Source organism: Xyrauchen texanus, chromosome 12 (genome assembly GCF_025860055.1).
Source record: "Xyrauchen texanus isolate HMW12.3.18 chromosome 12, RBS_HiC_50CHRs, whole genome shotgun sequence".
NCBI lineage: Eukaryota > Metazoa > Chordata > Actinopteri > Cypriniformes > Catostomidae > Xyrauchen > Xyrauchen texanus.
This window is the reverse complement of record NC_068287.1, coordinates 10,843,553-10,862,909: the sequence shown is the minus strand read 5'-3', so window position 1 is coordinate 10,862,909 and position 19,357 is coordinate 10,843,553. Positions and strand designations below refer to the sequence as shown.

Below are 19,357 nucleotides of genomic sequence, written 5' to 3'. Positions count from 1 at the left end.
ATAGCACCGCTTCGATAGCGTACATAAATCGTCAAGGCGGCGTGCGCTCTCGTCATATTTCACAGCTCTCCCGCTATCTCTTCCTTGGAGCCAGCAGGCTCAAGTCGTTACGCTCCACTCACACCCCTGGCATCCTCAATACAGCAGTGGACACGCTGTCACAACAAGGTACACTCAGCGGAGAGTGGAAGCTCAAACTCCAGACGGTCCAGCTGATTTGGGAGAGGTTCGGGAAAGCACAGATAGACCTGTTGTCCCATTGTCCATTCTGGTACTCCCTAGTGGAGGCTCCCCTCGGGTCAGACGCGCTAGCACACAGCTGGTCCCGGGGGCTGTGCACGTATGCATTTCCCCCAGTGAGCCTACTTGCACGGGTGCAATGAAAGGTCAGGGAGGATGAGGAACAAGTCACTCTGGTAGCCCCCTACTGGCCCACACGGACTTGGTTCTCGGATCTCACGCTCCTCGCGACAGCCCCTCCCTGGCAAATTCCCCTGAGGTAGGACCTCCTTTCTCAGGGACAGGGCACCCTCTGGCATCCACACCCAGACCTCTGGAACCTCCACATCTGGGCCCTGGATGGGATGCGGTAGATCTGAGTGACCTACCACCTGCTGTCAAGACACGATCAGCCAAGCCAGCGCTCCCTCTAACAGGCAACTATATGCCCTAAAATGGTGCTTGTTTGCGAATTGGTGTTCTTCCTGATCTGAAGACCTGCAGAGGTGCGCGGTAGGGTCAGTGCTCTCATTTCTGCAGGAGAGGCTGGAGGGGAGGCTGTCCCCCTCCACCATGAAGGTTTATGTAGCCGCCATATCAGCTCACCATGACACAGTGGACGGTAAGTCCTTGGGAAGCACAATCTGATTTAGAGTGTTGAACCCTCCCAGGCAGTGCCTATTCCCCTCATGTGATCTCTCCATGGTCCTTGCAGGCCTTCAGAGTCCCTGCTTCGAGCCACTAGAATCAGTCGAGCTCACTACATGCTCAAGGTCCCCCTTCAGGGACCAAGTAGTAAACCTGCAAACGCTGCCCTGGGAGGAGTTAGACATGCAGTTAGACCGCACGCAGAGCTTTAGATGTTCTGAGCACCTCTTTGTCTGCTTTGGTGGACAGCGAATAGGGAACGCTGTCTCCAAACAGAGGCTTTCCCACTGGGTTGTTGATGCCATCGCATTGGCCTATCACACCCAGGCCATGCCTGCCCCCTTGCGCCGTTCAAACACAATCGACCTGAAGTGTGGCATCCTCGTGGGCACTGGCCAACGACACCTCCCTAGCAGAGATATGCAGAGCAGTGTGCTGGGCAACACCCAATACCTTTACGAGATTTTACAATCTCAGTGTTGAGTCTGTCTGGTCCTGTGTTTTGTCAGATCAGAGCCAGTAGAACGTGGTAACGTGGAACAACTGACCGGGTGTACCTCTTGCACCTAGTGTCTTTCCTCTAGCCCCTTTCCCCTACACTGAGGCGAACACGTGCGCTCTTAACTCGACACTGTTATTGGACTCAGATCCAATTAACTCGACTCCCTGGATGACTTACTCTAGCCCTCTGCGAATTATACAAATTCGGTGGAGGAATTCCCCGACCAGACCCACTACGGATACTAAAATTACTCTGTACTAGAATAGGTGCTCCACAGGATGGGCCCTTGTGTGGATTAATCCCCCCCCTGTGTGTATTTTTCTCGGTACGGTTCCCCTATGGGCAGCGTTCCCGCTGCCCCCCGTTTGACGTGTTTGTAACAGTCTACCACCATGCCATTCCCACATGTGGCCTTGTGATGTATTCCGCCACTGCTTACCTCCCCCAGCCTGGGCAGGTGGTGGTCTCCGCAGGGTCGTTTCCCCCTGAAAAAATAGGAGTTGGAAAAGAACTCCTTCCCCGATGTCGCTTTGTCCATGTCACTTTGTTCCCCCCTTCGGTGTGCCAGCTGTAACCTATACAGTTACACAACTGCCAGCCTAAACCTGCATCAGCAGCGCACGTACACTGTTCAGTGCATGGCGTGATTGAATAGGGACCCCTAGTGTCGCTTAATTCTACACAACGTTGTAGTGAGCGACAGACGGGGAATGTCTAGGTTACTGTTGTAACCTCCGTTCCCTCATGGAGGGAACGAGACGTTATGTCCCCCCGGCCACGACGCTGAACTGAGCCACTGCTATGGCCAAAAACGTATTCTCGCTCCACAGTGCAAAACCTGAATGGACAGACGCATGATTCCCTCCTTTTATACCCGTATGTCCGGAGGAGGGACATGCAAACAAGTTACAACAGTAACCTAGACGATTTGATATCTTTCGACATGATGTGGTGTCAGAATGGAGTGTTGTGTAAAATTGTTGATGATGTTCTAGTGTTCAAAAAAGTTTTTTAAAATTGTATGTGTTTTTGTATTTGATGTAATTAAATGTTATGGATTTTTGTCTTTGTCTGAAAAAAAAAATATTTTGAATTAAAAGGTCTTTAAAATTAAATTCTCTCTCTCTCTCTCTGCTCTCTCTCTCTCTCTCTCTCTCTCTCTCTCTCTCTCTCTCTCAGGTGTAATAATCGGACTCAGTGTGTGGTGGTGGCTGGGTCTGATGTTTTTCCAGACCCCTGTCCTGGGACCTACAAGTACTTGGAGATCCAGTATGAATGTGTGCCATACAGTGAGTAATGACACAAACACTCCATAACAACAATCCCACCCCCTCACCTCTCCTCCTCCGACCCCTTCACCATCCCCCATAGTCCCGCCCCTTCCCCACCTAACCCTGCTCCCTCAACCAGCTACTGGACACACACACACACACACACACACACACACACACACACTCATGCTCCCTCATGCACACGCACGCACACACGCACGCACGCACACACACACACACTCATGAGGGCGATCTCCCATTCATGCGCACACACTCTAACAGACATCCTCTCCACTCTCTCTTTCTCTCTAACACTCACACATACACACACACACACTTTAAAAGATTTATTTTTTCCATCAACAGTGCAATGTTCCAGAAGGCTGAAGGAGATTTTCACATTGGGGAGGTGCTCTGCATACACAAACACTTATATACATAGGCAGTGTCCAAAATATAATACTTGCCAAGCGCCAATGGGAGTAAAAATTTTATTTTACAAGTTACTCGCCCATTGGCTGTTAGCTTTATTAAGAATTGCAGCATAATACATGATTTAAGTCAAATTTAAAAGAATGATATTCTGAGCCTCGCTGATGTGAGTGATGTGATTGATGTAAATCAAGACCTATCGTCTACTAAAGATAACATCTGTGAGAATTAAATGTATATTAAGTGTTGGGTACATTACTAAAAAGTAAGCCATTACAAATTACTAATTAACTCCCTAAAATTGTAATCAGACATTACTTATTAATAGGGCTGTCGATTTAACGCCTTAATTCAGTCAATTAATTACTCCCCACCCATCCATGCAGCCATGCAGTATGCAAAAATTGCCATGAAAGAGGTGGTGCTGGGGAGGGAGGAGGGTGTCAAGTGCAGCTTGTATCCATGCAATGGAATGGTGGCTAAGTGTTGAAATAGAGGACTTAAATAAAACCTCTGTGATGATCATCTGAATTGTATTGTTAGACATCATGATCAGCTGAGCGTCAACTGATTGCAATTTAACTAACGTGACCTGCCTGAACAGACACTAGGCTTAATTTATCATCTGAAGTTTATTTAGGAGGCCCAACTCCATGTTTTAATTGTATCTCTGAACTCCATGTTTAGACATGTGAAATATTTAGGTATTCCTTGCATTATGCCACCAAAATGAAAATATGAGGAACTAAATCAAAATTTCACGTTTGTGTAACAGGTACAGTTTCACCAAGAGATGGAGACTGGCTCATCTTGAATGGCACAATAACTTGTACTCAAGGGGAAAAAAAACAGCTAAATAATCATATTGTCATAAGGACAACATTTATATTTTTTATAAAAATAATAATAATACAAATAAAAAATAGCAAAATACAGTATAATAGCAGGTAAGAAATATATTTTTTATGGCTGGTAAATGTTCTCAATTCACTCACCATTGGCAGGTGTGGCAGAAAGCTAATTTTGGACCCTGCACACACAAACACACACACACACATACACATTACTGATAAACATTCAATATCCCCACCACTGTGTGGAGTCAGCCTTTATTGGAGATCATAGCCACACAAACACACTTACGCACAGCTTCACAGAGTAGCAAAATGACCCTGAGGGTGCTTTATCTGGCATTAAACACCTTTACCACCCCTCTGACACACAATCAAAATGAAAATTGGGCCGCAGCGAGGCGGCGCTGTGTGTGCGTTTGTCTCACAATGGGAATGTTAACACAAACCTCAAATTTATTTCAGACCGCACGACCCCAAGTCGCACACATGCTAATATTCCCATGGCAATGTTCGGCTTTCTGCCGCACTGCACCGCCAACGACTCAGCGGCAGGTGTGATTTTCGCACACACAAACACTGAATTGCTCATGCTGGCGTAAAATTTTGGGAGCTTGATTTTGTGTGAAAATCTCCTATCAGACGGTACACCCCTCCTCCCACCTCATGAGCGCTGACTTTACGCGTGCAGGTGGTCCAGGCGGGGCTGTGACTCAGCGGAGGGTGGGCCAGGGGTGGCACTAGGTGGGTAGTTTGGCATTTGGGGGGGAAGTTTATGGGTTTTACCGTGAGCGTGAAGGGGGTATTAACTCTAATCTATAATCCTGGGGTCAGTTTCTCTGCTCTTCCCACAGGAAATCAAGAGGATGGGCAACAACCCGCAAGTCCACTTACCCTCGCTAATCCTTTGGTTCTCTTTTATTTTTATTGCAGCGCTCACGTGGAACTCTGCTCGCTTCGAAGGCTGTTCTCATTCATGATCACTTTTCTGACATTTTCATTTTCTCAGCCAGTCCTTTGTTTTAGTCCCTTGTTCTATATTTCCATAGTTTTTGTTTTTCTGTTCTTGGTTTCTCTTTTTATTCGCTTGCTACATTCTCTTCAATCTCTCTTTGTGTCATGAATGCACACACTCTCTCTTGACTTCCTCTCTATTATTTTCTATGACATGCCTTTATTCGATCTCCACCATCACTTCCCTCTTCTCTTCTGTCTGTCTCTTTCTGTTTCTTTTGCAATTTTTTAGAGATGTCCAGAAGAGTGTTTATCTTTAAAGCTTTCAAGCTCTCTTTCTCTCTCTTGCACATTCACGCTCTCTGGAGCAAAAGAATGGGACTCTTCACCGCACACTCTTTGACCACCTTTGCTCAGCGGCCTTAATCCACAATCCACTTCTGCTCAAACACATCAAAACACAGAGTGGAAATACTCTTCCAAGTGGCTGGTCTCTCTCTCTCTCCCAACACATTTTTTTTTTCTTCCTTTTGGTATTTTAACAGTATTTGTCTTATTTTATATTCGTCATTTAGTTTCTGTTGTTTTAACAGAACTTCATTATTTAGAGAGTATTTTGTCTTTGTTCTTTCATTTCTTCATTCTTTTGACAGTATTATATATTTTTTTGTTTTTTCATTATTTCAATAGCACTTTATCTTTATTATTGTAACAGTTTTCTTTACATTTTATTTCAACAGTATTTCATTATTTCATCTTCTTTGTTTCAACAAAATGTCATTATTTTGTGTCAATGTTTCTTCATTATATCAACAGTTTTAATTTTCTCTTCTTAATATTGTATCATTATTATCAGTTTAAATTATATCCATACATAAAAAAATAAAACGAAGAAACATTTTGGCCATTTTTAATTACCGGGGGATGGTGGTATCGCGTGGGCCTCTGTGGAGATTTGTGGAGATTAATTGAATTTCCGGCTCATAATTGCTCTGATAGTGCCCCTTTGTTTCACGGCTGGTTGAGAACACGTGCTGCCCCTTTATTGCAGAGTTTATGCCTGACATACGGCCATTTGTTTGTTTATTTAACCCTCATGTTCTGTTGAGATTGATTTTACTCTCTGTTTGTGTTGAGTACCAGAGACCCCAATGATCTACATGGAAAAATACATTTAGTAATTTCAAAATGAACCTCTAATTTTGCCTCATTATTTGTTATATTTTATTCAGATCCCAATGATCTACATATAAAAACACAGGTAGTAATATTGAAATTAATCTCTTATTTTCCCTCAAATTATTTTAATATTTTCCTCTGACCTAATCAAAACCTAAAACAAATTTGACAGTATTTTATCATTTCAACTTTGTTTGTTTTGCTATTTTGTCATCATCATTTCCATAATTCGCTATTTTGACACAGTTTACGCCTTTGTAATTTTGTTTCTATGTTATTCCAGTAGCATGTTGTAATTTCATTTTTGTTACTTAGATACTTCAATATTTTGACAGAAGGTCTGTTCCTAAACTTATTGAGCTGCCTTGCTGTCTCCTGCCTACATAGGCAGCTGTCTTCTATGGCAGCATCCTAATGAAATAATGCCTCATAAGAGAGCGATTTGGGCCGCTCTTCATATGCGGCAGCTTCGCGCATCATTCAAATAGCGTTCGTCGACTCACAACTGATTTCAATAGAGGTGACGTGAGAGGAACAAAGTGATACTCTAATGAGCATAAATACGCATAGTACGCACACATTTTGGGTAAAATAGTCCGTTTTCTATGATATATACAAAAAAATTATCTAGACTTTTCATTATGGAATATATATTTATAATCCAAATTTCTCATGCTTCGTCTGCCATCTTGAATTTATTTTCCCGCCAAGCTCAGCACAATGCATTCTGGGATCACCTACCCGGGGAAGGATACATACGATGCTACCTTAAATAGGTCCTGCCTGAAATGTATCCAAAAAAAATTATCTTATGAGGCAGCATAATTAAGATACTGACATTTTGGAACAGCCTTCGTGTTGGGAGTGGTGTCTTAAAATGCTGCCTCCGGAGGAAGCTCACTACATTTTGGAACAGACCCAGTATTTTATTATTTTGTCTTCAACAGTCATTTTTCCCTCCCATGCAGAAGAGAAATAACAATTAACCAACTTTGACTTGACAGTGTTAAGTTCAATAAAAAGGTTCTCTCACGTTTTCTCTACTTATTAGTATTAACAATATACATTGGTAGGTTACATACTCTCCAGCATGTATTTTATACTTTGTGATGGAGAATGATAATCGTGTACAGCAGGCTAGTTGGTGTTCTGCTAAGTTAATGCGTTGCCATGACAAATGTTGACGAACAATGGGTTAGTCAGGGCTGAAACTCTAGCACACCTAACCACTCCACTCACTGCTTCATTTAGCCTATCACAAGATTTATTTTTGCTTTTTTTTACTCCCCAGTTGCCATCTCTAGGATGTCAGTTTGAAATAGCTCTCTGAGTGAAGGTGAGAGGATGCATGATTAACTAGCTGCTGACTTGCATTTTATCTCCTATTTTTAAAAACTTTGTTTATGGCGTTTGAGCAATAGAGAGGTGAGGGAAATTGGGACCTGATTTCTCCATGATGAAAAGTTCTTGCTGTCTGAAGTGACAAAGAGGAGCCAATTATCGGAATCATCTGTCAAACTCATCTCCCCCGAGGGACTGCGGGTACGAAAGGGATGCACTCTTCTCCTCTTCTCAATGGCCTCCACATGTTGTTGGTAGCATGGCAGCATAAAAAGAAACATGGCAATTATATCCAGACATCCACACCCCTAAAATGCAGAAGCAATTTGACCATTTTTAATTACCGGGGGATGGTGGTATCGCGTGGGCCTCTGTGGAGATTTGTGGAGATTAATTGAATTTACGGCTCATAATTGCTCTGATAGTGCCCCTTTGTTTCACGGCTGGTTGAGAACACGTGCTGCCCCTTTATTGCAGTGTTTATGCCCGACATACGGCCATTTGTTTGTTTATTTAACCCTCATGTTCTGTTGAGATTGATTTTACTCTCTGTTTGTGTTGAGTCCCAGAGACCTCAATGATATACATGGAAAAACACATTTAGTAATTTAGAAATTAACCTCTAATTGTGCCTCAAATAATTTGTTATATTTTATACAGACCCCAATGATCTACATATAAAAACACAGGTAGTAATATTGAAATTAATCTCTTATTTTCCCTCAAATTATTTCCAATAATATAGTAACCCAATACTGTTTCCAATATAGTAACATTTCTTTTTGGGGTAAATTTGAAAAAAAATATTATAATCAAAATAAGCCATTAAAAGTGCCTTGGGACCCCCAACAAAACATGAGGGTTAATATACAGTATAAGGAATATAATAATGTGGAATAAGGGATTCTGCATTTAAAGACGTAACTTGGCTTGTGCGCATACAGCCTTCATGAAAACAGCCACAACAGATTCAGCCAAACTGTCTTTAGGTCTCATACACACAAGCACAGTCAGTATGTCCGCCAACACACACACTTATAGTCGCTTACACATAACCACAAGCACAGCCAATATGTCCAAGTTGGGTGCTGAATGCCAGCAGGAGTTAAACTTTCTGGCTCTCATATCCACAGAGCTCTATGTCTCACAGGAATTGACAAACAGACGGCTCTGTTCCAAACGGCAGCACTGGCTGCATTCAGTCAGCAGAGACTCGCCGAACTCCATACCGCCTCAGGCCTTGTTGGTCAAGCAGCATTAATGCATTGACGACCTCTGTAATACATCCTCATTTGCTATTGTGGCAGAAATCTGTTTAGACGAGTCAGTTGGCATCTTTTCTCAGTGTCCAGTGTCATTCCGCATTATATAACAAGACCGCACACACTTGATACTTGTGATAGCTTATCTGATAACCTCATCCAAGTAGAGAAAAGGCAATTAGATGCGTTTAAAGGCAGGATATCTTTGGTCAGTCTTCAACAAAGGCAATGCACACATTAAAGTGAACAGGTGCTAATCAAACTGTTGTTCAGTTCCTTGGTACTTTAAGAGTGATGCTGCTGTCTTGTCATGTCAGAATTGTAATAACTTTACTGGCAATGCTCTTAATGCCAGAAAATGGAGTAGTCAACTCTTTTGTGCAAGCTACCCTGGAAGTAAACCAATTTCGTTTTTGTTATTTCTTAGATAAAATTGAGACTATGCTGTATTACTGTTGAAACGTTATCAATACAAACAAATATAGAAATGATCAAACAGAAACTGTAACCATCATGTTTTGTTGAGGTCAGCACATCCCCCTTGGTCAGTTGCCTGCATCATCAAAACATAACCATTTATACATATTTTAAATGTCACTCTGATACCATATTGATCTCATTTCAGAGTATTTCCATACTTCACCCAAAGAATAAATATATATTTTTTTTATTTATACATTTTAAGAGCATGCTATGGATTAAACTTTGTCATTCCTCATTGCAAAATGAACATGTATAACATCAGCAAAGACACCTATATTTGATCCATGATAAATTAAAGCTAATAACTTGTTAATGCATTTATGTATTGATTCAGGTCTTAGTTACAGCAATAGTAAATAAAGAGTTCACAGCATCATAGTGAGTGTTTTATGAGACATTATAAGCAGATCTGTTCACTTACACTAATGTTATCAGGTGTGTAATAACTATCAAGTGGCTCTTTTCTATTTTCAAGTGACTTTGATAATCATTTTTCTTAATAATTCAGTCTCCACAGTTTTCAATCAAATTACTGTGTAATGTCTTTTACAAACAATGTCAAATAAATACACTTTAAAATTTCACTCTTCATTCTTGTCCACGGAATAATCTATCCATTCCGTTAGTTTATGTATTTATTTATTTTTCTTCCCAATTTGGAATTCCCAATGCACTCTATGCCCTTGTGGTGGCGTAGTGACTTGCCTCAATCCTGGTGGCGGAGGACGAATATCAGATCTGATATTCCACGTCTGAGACCGTCAGTCCGCACATTATATCACATGGCTTGTTGAGCGCGGTAACGCGGAGACATAGCACGCGTGGAGGCTTCACGCCATTCACTGTGGCGTCCACACACAACTCACCACTCGCCACACTGAGAGTGAAAACCACATTATAGTGACCACGAGGAGGTTACCCCATGTGACTCTACCCTCCCTAGCAACCGGGCCAATTGAGACCTTGCTGGAGTCACTCAGCAGACCCTGGATTCAAACTTGTGACTCCAGGGGGTGTTAGTCAGCATCTTTACTCGTTGAGCTACCCAGGCCCTCATCCATACAATTTATGAGATAATGTTCCAAAAACTGTACCGTTCACGGCAATCTCCCATTCATTCCTATGGGAATTTCTGCAAAGCTTGTCAGCGAGCAACGGTAACCAAGGGGGCAAAGCTTAGGCAAAGGGTTCATTCATGTAAAACATTTTCATGGAGGATGTTTGAAGCATGCAATCAAGTAAAAAAAAAAAGTGGCACAGTGTTTGCATTTCTCAGGGAAATCAGTCTACAGATTGCTTACAGTTGTCTATTCACATTAATATAGGAAAGTAGAGATTACTTTAACATGGACAAATTGCATACTTCACATTTAAATATGTTTTTTGTGGTAATATTTTGGCCTTGGTGTCTCTCAGACCCCAGACAGAACATAAGGGTTAGCTGTTTTTACATTGTGTCACAACTGTCAAGTTGAAGAAGTCGATGTTTCCAACCTATAATTATGTGTATGAAAAAGATGTGAATGTTTTTTAGTAGTCGGGATCTCATAATTATGATTTGTCTGACACGCCATGAATGCAGCATATGCTGTTGTACTGCTTACAAGGTGTTATACATTCTGGTCTAACTTTCTGATTCGCAAGTCGATTCACATAATGTCAAGTAGAAGATGCATGTGTTTTGAATCCACCCCTCATCCTGACTGCATTTGCTTGTTTTACTTTGGCCTAAAATCTTTAAAAGATCTTTTTTTTTTTACAAGGACATAAACGTGAGAACATATTATAGTAACATTCCAGACAAAACTCTTCAGAAATTAAACAGTGGGAATATGCATCAGCACTAGGTGTTTTGGTGTAATTTGGTATTTTGTGAGAGAGACAGAGAGCTTTAAAACAGCCATGACTGAGAGTCATTAATACTGATTAGGCCTTATTATTCATACATCTCATGAATGTGTGTGGAGTGACAAGCGCAAACAGTTTACCACTGGATTTGTCTCCAGCTCTCAATGCGAGAGCCAAAGAAAAGCATGAGAAATGGCGACGCAAAGCATGCACCTCTGCCAGCTGCGCTCTTCAGGCGTGACTGTGCAGGGCCTTGTGGCGTGTCTTCATTAGCAACCCTCATTATCATATGAGTAATTGACAGCATTGTGGAGACCGCTGGGCTGAGGGGGCTCAAGGGCCACCATACATGTTTGCCAAGGGCTACTGAATATAGCTGGAAGCCATTGAAATGATCACTATTAAACCACATGCACAAACAGCTGACATGCTTTTAATGCGTGATTGTTTGTTTGTGTGATTGTTTAGATGTGTGTGTCTTTTTCTGTGCAGGTAGAAGAGGAAACATCAGTGAGTCAAGTTACCCTTTCTTTTTATACTCTCTCTCTCTCTCTCTCTCTGTCTCATCTTCATCACAGCTTTGTCGAGGAAGAGTTCCCACGTTGTTAGTCACATATGCTTGTCATTTGCACTCTCACATTCTATCTTTACCCTACTCCATATCTGATACTTTCTCTCTTGCTCAATCAGGGGGAATTCACTATGCAGCTAATAGTGATGTTTATTTGCATGCTCTGTTTGCGTCGTTTTCGGGCCTGATTCACTTAAGAGATTATGTGAATCAGGTAACGGCCCAAAAACGTCAAAAAAATCTGTGTTGAACGTAATTTGCATGGCGTAATTCCCCGTCTTGCAGGCCGGTTCTGAGTACTAAGTTGTAAAGGACAGACCAGACTACTGTGATCTTGCATGCTTTACTGGGATTGTACAGCATCACTCCATTTGCACCCACCTGATTCGGCTCTTGAAAATGTCAAAAGCATGTTTGACTACATTCCAACTCTGGATATACATGTATGTCCTCTTATAGTCATTTGATCATCATTTGATGAAAAACTGCTGCCATGATCAATAGAATTTGTACACAAACTCTTTTAAGTAAATTCCCTTTATCTTACATTGGTGGTAATAGTTCAACGTTAATTGCAAAAGATAAATGACGCTAACGTTTTTGAAAAGGCACATTCTAATAATTTAAAAAGAAAGAAGTTGTCTTTGTACTGAAAAGAATGACAATGACTTGCTGAAGTGTCACTTTATGACTATATGCAGAGACAACTATAAGTAAGCCATTTGTTGGTAAATTTTCTCAAAAAGAGTTAACACTGGTTTTAAGGGATCTGTCCAGCTTTACACAACAACATTGACCCAATCAATGGTGTGAGTTGATGACGGGACTATCTGTTTGTTTGATCAATAGAAGACGAGGGGCATATTCGAAAAGTTTTATTTTATTAATTTTTTTGCCATTCCGTTCGTTGATGCTAGTGCCGTAGAAATGATACACTTCATCTTTAAATAACATCTTGCACAGTACTTGACTAGTGCATTTACTGTAGCGCCAGGTCAAGTTGGGGGTTTTTTCGAAGTTGGGAGCTAAAGTGGATAGATTCACAATAGATATTTTTCTTCATTGCATGTTTATTCTATACTATCTTTCTTTCCCTCCATTCTTCCTTCCTTTCTTCCATCTTTTCTTTCTGCCTCAAGGGGAAAAGCAATTTTTGTATGAAGAGAAACTGAAAAATAGGCTGCGACCTCTCAGTAGAATCTCCCATAAATGGCCATTATTGATGTATTTGTACAGAGAAGGAGAGAGAGACCATAATGTCTTCTTTTGATTGCATCACCCTTTTAACCAGGAGTTGAAATCACGAACACTCAGGCAGGGATGTCTCCGTCGGCTATTTTTGGTGTAAAATGAAGTGCGTTGTAGTTGGTGCGGCAATGTCACACTTAGAAACTGAGAATTCAGAACCAATGTCTATATTGAAAAAAATCTGGAACCTGGAACCAAATGATTTTCATAATGTTTCTGATTATGGTTCTTGAATGTCTGTATTCTTTGGCTGATGTGAACGGAAAGACATAAACAGACAAAAGACACCTTACTGCTGACATGCAACAACAAACATACAATTCGACCAGTGTACAGTAGTTTAATTTGTGAACGGATGATTATTATGAGTCCGTTCTTTTAATGAATTGGTCAAAAAGTCTTAAAACTTAACTCAAACTCAAAAATTATCGATTTGAATTAGTCTTAGTTAGGTTCTTGAATTGCTCACTGAACTGCAAGTAATTTAATTAATCATGTCTAACTCGAAATTAACCAAGACATGTACTTAAGACTTAAATCAGTTTTGCTTGAATTAACAAGTAAACCAAAACCAAAAACAACAACAATTAAAATATTATATTTTTCTTTAGTATATTTTTTTCTTTCTTCATAATATAGTCAGGACCAATTACATTCTCAAAAGTACTAAAATAATAATTAATAGAATTGTTAATGGACTGGAATCATTTAGTAGAATCTGAATCAGAATCAGAACAGTCCAGTTTTTTTTTTTATGATTCCCATCCTATCACCCTGCTCTTCATTGTTCAACTGTGAACAAAGAGTGAGTTAGACAGTGAAGACTGCCCACCCTTGTACTACAGACAGTGAGTGTGTCTAAGTGTGTGATATCTCTTCAAAGACCTCTACTTCAGAACCTTAAAACCATACAGGCGCATAAACAAGTGTCCCTCCATCTTTCTTCTCAAACTGATCGCTCCGTCCCTCTGTCCCCCGAGATCCTCCTCTTCAAAACTCCAGTCAATCGTGTCTCGGGGGGGAATGACAGCAGGCTTCACACGCCATTTGCTTGTCCTAACTATAGGCAGACACATGTTGCTAACATGTTAGTGGTTGCCTGAGTGCTTATGTGTGTTAGCAATGGGTACAGGGTAACACTGCTAGCACATCCAGATTGGCAGGACAGACAAGCTGCCAATCACTGTCACACTGTCTGTCTGTTTGTCATACTCACCAAAGCTGTTATCTTCACACATATAACTAAACCCAGAACGAGAATGATGTCATGGAATGGGCAAACACATAGTCATTTTGTTTTGTGTACAAACACAAGGGAGGAAACCCACGGAGAAGGAAAGAAAAACCAGCATCAGACCAGCATTTATATGGTCTCTAGTTGGTTCAAGCTGGTCATTCATGGTCAGTAGTTGGTCCAAGATGGACTAGATGGTTGATCAGCTGGACTACAGACTTGTGGGTCTGAATGTAGACAAGGTCCTTTCACTGACCATCTGATTTATATTGCACACACAGTGGTGAGCACTTTCCCGATCTAGCATGATTGGCCGGCTAATTAGACTGGCGAAGCTCTAATCTGATTGGAAGCAACTGCCAGCAATCAGGGTGAACTTAAGTCTAACCAGTCCACCTGAAAACAAAGCCATGTTAACAAGGTTGTGTGGCCTCATTAGTCGCATTTTCACTATCAGGCCACATGAGGGCATTCCCCTTGTCACTTCCGAGGATTCATTATGCCTCCTTGGGGCTTACTCTGGGTCAACAGCTAATGGCCTTTGGCCCGCCAGTTACTCTTGGGCCAAACGATGCCAGCCAGGGATTGAGGTGGGTTCAATAATAATAATAATAATACCAGTATCAAAACTCTGTCTAGGGAGTAGTGTTTGAGTTGTTCAGACAGATACTGTGGGGAAAGATTATTCAATGCCTTATATGTAAGGATGAGGATCTTGTACTCTATATGACGAGAAACAGGCAGCCAGTGCAAGTGTTGTAGGATCAGAGTGATTCGATGTCAAAGGTGGAGTTTCACAGAACTTCCCAGGTTGTGTATCCAGCGCACATCAGTACAGGTTCAGTAAAAACATACATTCAAATAATCAGACACCGTACAAATCAATTGAAAAGTCCAATGGATAAAGCGGTGCCCAAAGAAATTACTTTCCATGGTTCGGTGAACTTTCATAGACGGTGTGCTGGAAATTGTCCCGCTGTTAGTGGAGAGACCACTCGGGACACTTTGGAAGTTACACTCGGTGAGTTGTCAATGCTAACTTATCTTGTTGTTTACATTCAATATCAATTTGATATTCTAGATAACTTGATACCTCAGTTTGAGCTTCCCTCTTGCTTGTGAAATTGGTGGGGTTTCTGGCTTTGGCACTGCAGTGGCGTGTTAAGGGTGGGTTTTTGGGCAGCACTATGGAGTTATTGGCCCGATGGTGGGAACGCAGATCGATATTGGTCTTGTGGTTCGAGGTCCGAGGCTATAAGCCTCAGCTGGCCAGATGATAGCCCTGGCTTGCACTGGCCCGATAGTGAAAAGGGGCTATTGTATAGCACATTGCACAGCCAGTCACATACTGACATTGCTGTTTCAGTTATTTAAATTCCAGTTTTTTCCATGCCAGTCTATTAATGTCTTGTTAACTATTTCAGATAAACATGCCCCTAAATAGCAACAAAAATGGATTGGTCGGTTGGCATATCAGGCAACCCAGTGTTTAGCTTGTCTAGCTGGTCTTCCAAACTGACCAAGCTGGTTGGCCCATTTGTCTCCTAGCCTGACCAGTTGACAAGTGCCCAAAAGCCCTCTAAGACCAGCAGAATAGACCAGTCTAAAAAGCTTGGCCATGCCGGGAGACCAGACATTAACCTTAAGGTTGTTTAAGCTTGTTTCAGCAAGAAGTGAAGTTATTTTTATTTGTATAGTGATTTTCACAACACACATCATTTCAAAGCAGCTTTACAGGAAATCATGCATTAACAAAAAATGTAACTGTAATATCTATAAAGTCTTATTAGAGTGATCATTGTGTAGTTTGAAGAAGAAAAAAATGTCCTGTCTAAATGGGTAGTTCTTGGCCAAAATAAGTTGAAAAGTGGACCAAACTTAATGGTGTTGGTCCAAAGCCTAGCTACTTGTGCTGGTGGGGCCATGGTTGATGTGGTAGGGACCTTAAGTTTACCAAGAACTACCATATTTCAAAAATCAGCTTGACCCATAAGCTGGTATGAGGAAACAATATGTTCTCCCTCTCTTTCTTTTTCTGTTGGTCTCTCTAACTCCTTCTTCCCTTATAATGGCCTCTCTCCTTCACCCTGCCTGTATCTAGTTCTCAGAAGTTGACTGGCAGCCAAGCAGCATGGTTCCATGTACCACAATCAGTGATTGGCAGCTGAATCTTGATGGATTCAGCTAGTAGATGCGATAAGTGTTCAAGCTCTACACTTGAGACAGTGAGAAAGAACAGTCCGCTCGCCCTATCCCAGCCGAGCCAGAACTAGCCCCTTTTGGTTCAGAAAGAAATTAATCTTTCCATCATCTCTCTCACACACTCTCTTTCACTCTCCTTTATCACTGCATTACTCTGTCTCTTTTTTAACTCCTTCTTCCTCCCTACAGCTGCAGAAGACTGTTACATACTCTGGCTATGTTCGGAATGGAATACTAGTGTATTGCTTGTAAATTCTGCGCAGAATATTCTGTATAATTATGCTATTAAATAAAATGTATGTGAAACAGTTTGCAGTATGCAACAATAAACTTTTCAAAAAGTAGTATGTTACATGAATGTGACCAATGTGACCAGTGCGCTTTTGCTTCACTGTGGTGATTAAAAAAATAAATCTCAGTACTCATGGGGGTGATAGAGTTACCTTTAAATTCTTGTGAGATTAAATTTGAGGTGTTATTATTAAACATGTGGATAGTTTAGTTTAGAAAGATTATCTTCATTGTGTTGCTCAACCATGACAGTAGTTGACCTGAAAGAGAAAAATGACCATAGAAGAAACTGGTTTGCGCTAATATCCACTGTAGCACCCCTTGTGGCAACACTGAGAATGCAACGCATACTTTCATTGCATTAAGAATTGCAGTCTGACACATATCAGAATACAACTACATACAAATTCAAGCTTATTTACTTGGTGTTTGCATTTACGTACTTGCGTAGACAACAGGATGATTAAAAGAAAGCCAAGACCAGCGCATTGCATAATGGGATACCGTATTCCACAGTTGGTTTCAGAGAATCACATTACTATACCTACATTTAAAAAAAAAAAAAATAATTTTTCATGGTTTGTTGTACGTATCGTAGCGGTTTCCTGGTGACTCTACATTTTGGCAAATTTTGTTGGTCATTAAGCTTTTTAATGTAAAAGTATAAATACTGTATACTGAAAATTAGCATACTGTGCAAGTTATGCATACTGCATAAATATTTGGCTATGTGTTGTATTATAGAATATAGCATTTCATGCAGTGTGCTCTCCAAATTTTTTGGCAATCCAGGTATTTTATGGAAAAATTCACATGCTATGCATAGTATACATATACTACATACTGCAAAAATATAAAAATACTATGGTAGTATGCTATTCCGAACATACCCAACATTCTCTCTCCCACAGTGGCCTTGAGATGCAGAAGTGTGGAAAAAAGTGGTGACAGAAGGCTGTAGGGGAGAGGGGGTGACTGTTACGGAGGGGAAGTGGAGGGGACAGAATGCCTGTGTTTTGGGGAAGTGTGCATGTGCAATGTGATGATGAAACAGGAAGAATGGAACGGGTTTTGAAACAAATTCTGAAAGAAGTTTAGGCCATTCTCCCCTCTCATTACTCACTCGAGTCATCCTCTCTGTAAAGAGCCAACATCACACTGACAGAATAATATGATTTGAGAAAGGATAGCCTTTTATTTAATCTTTAAAATTTTCTCTTTTTTCCTGCACCTGTTTTTCTTTCATTTTTTTCACTCTCTTTCTCTTTCGCTCTTTCTTTTGCTCTCTCTGTCTTTTCTCTCTCTTTTTTCCGATGCTTGAATAGAAGTGGACCAAAAAGGTAAAGACCACAATGAACATAAAAACCACAGCTCGCCCCGCCCGCCCTCTTCCTCCCCTTCCTACTTCCTCTTCTGTTTCCTCCTCTTCCCTCATCCCCCTCTCCTAACCCAGCACCTTGTGTAGTGCTCATATTTGATGTTGATATCCCTCCTCTCTCTTTCTCTCTCTCTCTTTCTTTGGCTTTTAACCGATACTCCTTCCAGATTTCGTTCTTGTTTCAGATAACACCAACACACCATCATACGTACAGTCCTGCATACAAGCACTAATCCTTGTGCATAGAAGACCTCATGCATGCAGTTCAAATATGCTTGCGTGTAGGGGTGGGTGGTATGACCAAAATATTAAATCACAGTAACTATATACACTACTGGTCAAAAGTTATAAAACACTTGACTGAAATGTTTCTCATGATCTTAAAAATCTTTTGATTTGAAGGCGTATGCCTAAATGTTTGAAATTAGTTTTGTGGACAAAAATATAATTGTGCCAACATATTCATTTATTTAATTATAAAACTCAAATGTAATAAAAAAAAAAAAAAAAAAAAAGATTTTTGAAATTGATGACTTGGACCAAATAGGCCCTAATAAAGAAAAGAAGCCAATAAGTGCCCAACATATAGATCCTTCAATACTGTTTAAAAAGCATCCCAGGGTGATTCCTCAAGAAGTTGGTTGAGAAAATGTCAAGAGTTCACGTCTGCAAATTCTAGACAAAGTGTGACTACTTTGAAGATGCTGTAATATAACACAGCTTTGATTTATTTTGGATTTTGTTTAGTCCCAACATAATTCCCATATTTCCATTTATGTTATTCCAAAAGTTTCCAAACTTTTGACTGGTAGTGTTTATCACTATATTATTTCTCGTCAAGGTAATTCAGAAGTTACTTTAACTAGAAATCCAACCAAAAATGTGTTTGACTTAAAATAACCTTGTGATAGTGCCTATTTCGATAGGACAGGGAGTTAAATATTTATGACAAATAAAGGGTACTTCATCTGATTATTTTCTCTTTCTATTTGGAATTTGATGGACAAAAACACGATTATTCATAAACAGATGGTAAGTTAGCATTTGTACAAAATGAGCTTTAACACTTGAGTTAAAAAGTCTAAAAACAGTAAAACTAATATTATGAAATGGATAGTTCTGACTCTAAAATCTAATTGGATGATCCACTTATTCAAAGCTATTGTAAAATAACCAATATTTGCACATAGGACATTCGTCGAATTGTAGATTAATGCTGCAAGATGTAGAAATGCTTAGCAACTGTAAATATTTAAAGTATCCATTTGAATTTAGCCATTTCTTCATCGCCATCATGTGTAAATCAGCCATGCTGCACAAATATATTTGCTGGCATATAAACGGTATAGCAAAATCTAAACCTTTTGACAGATTTCTACTGTGGCACAGTAGTTTATAGCATCATACAACCCATCCCTACTTGCGAGCACACCCACACGCAAC

The 19,357-nt window shown here is 40.5% G+C and overlaps 1 protein-coding gene across 1 annotated transcript in view; it reads left to right on the top strand.

Annotated features, from left to right (window-relative positions):
- LOC127652981 (adhesion G protein-coupled receptor L1-like) overlaps positions 1–19,357 on the top strand; it is a 280,814-nt gene that overhangs the window by 186,358 nt on the left and 75,099 nt on the right. The window contains 1 exon segment of the mRNA XM_052139444.1: positions 2,549–2,658. Within this exon segment, the coding sequence (XP_051995404.1) occupies positions 2,549–2,658 (110 nt within the window).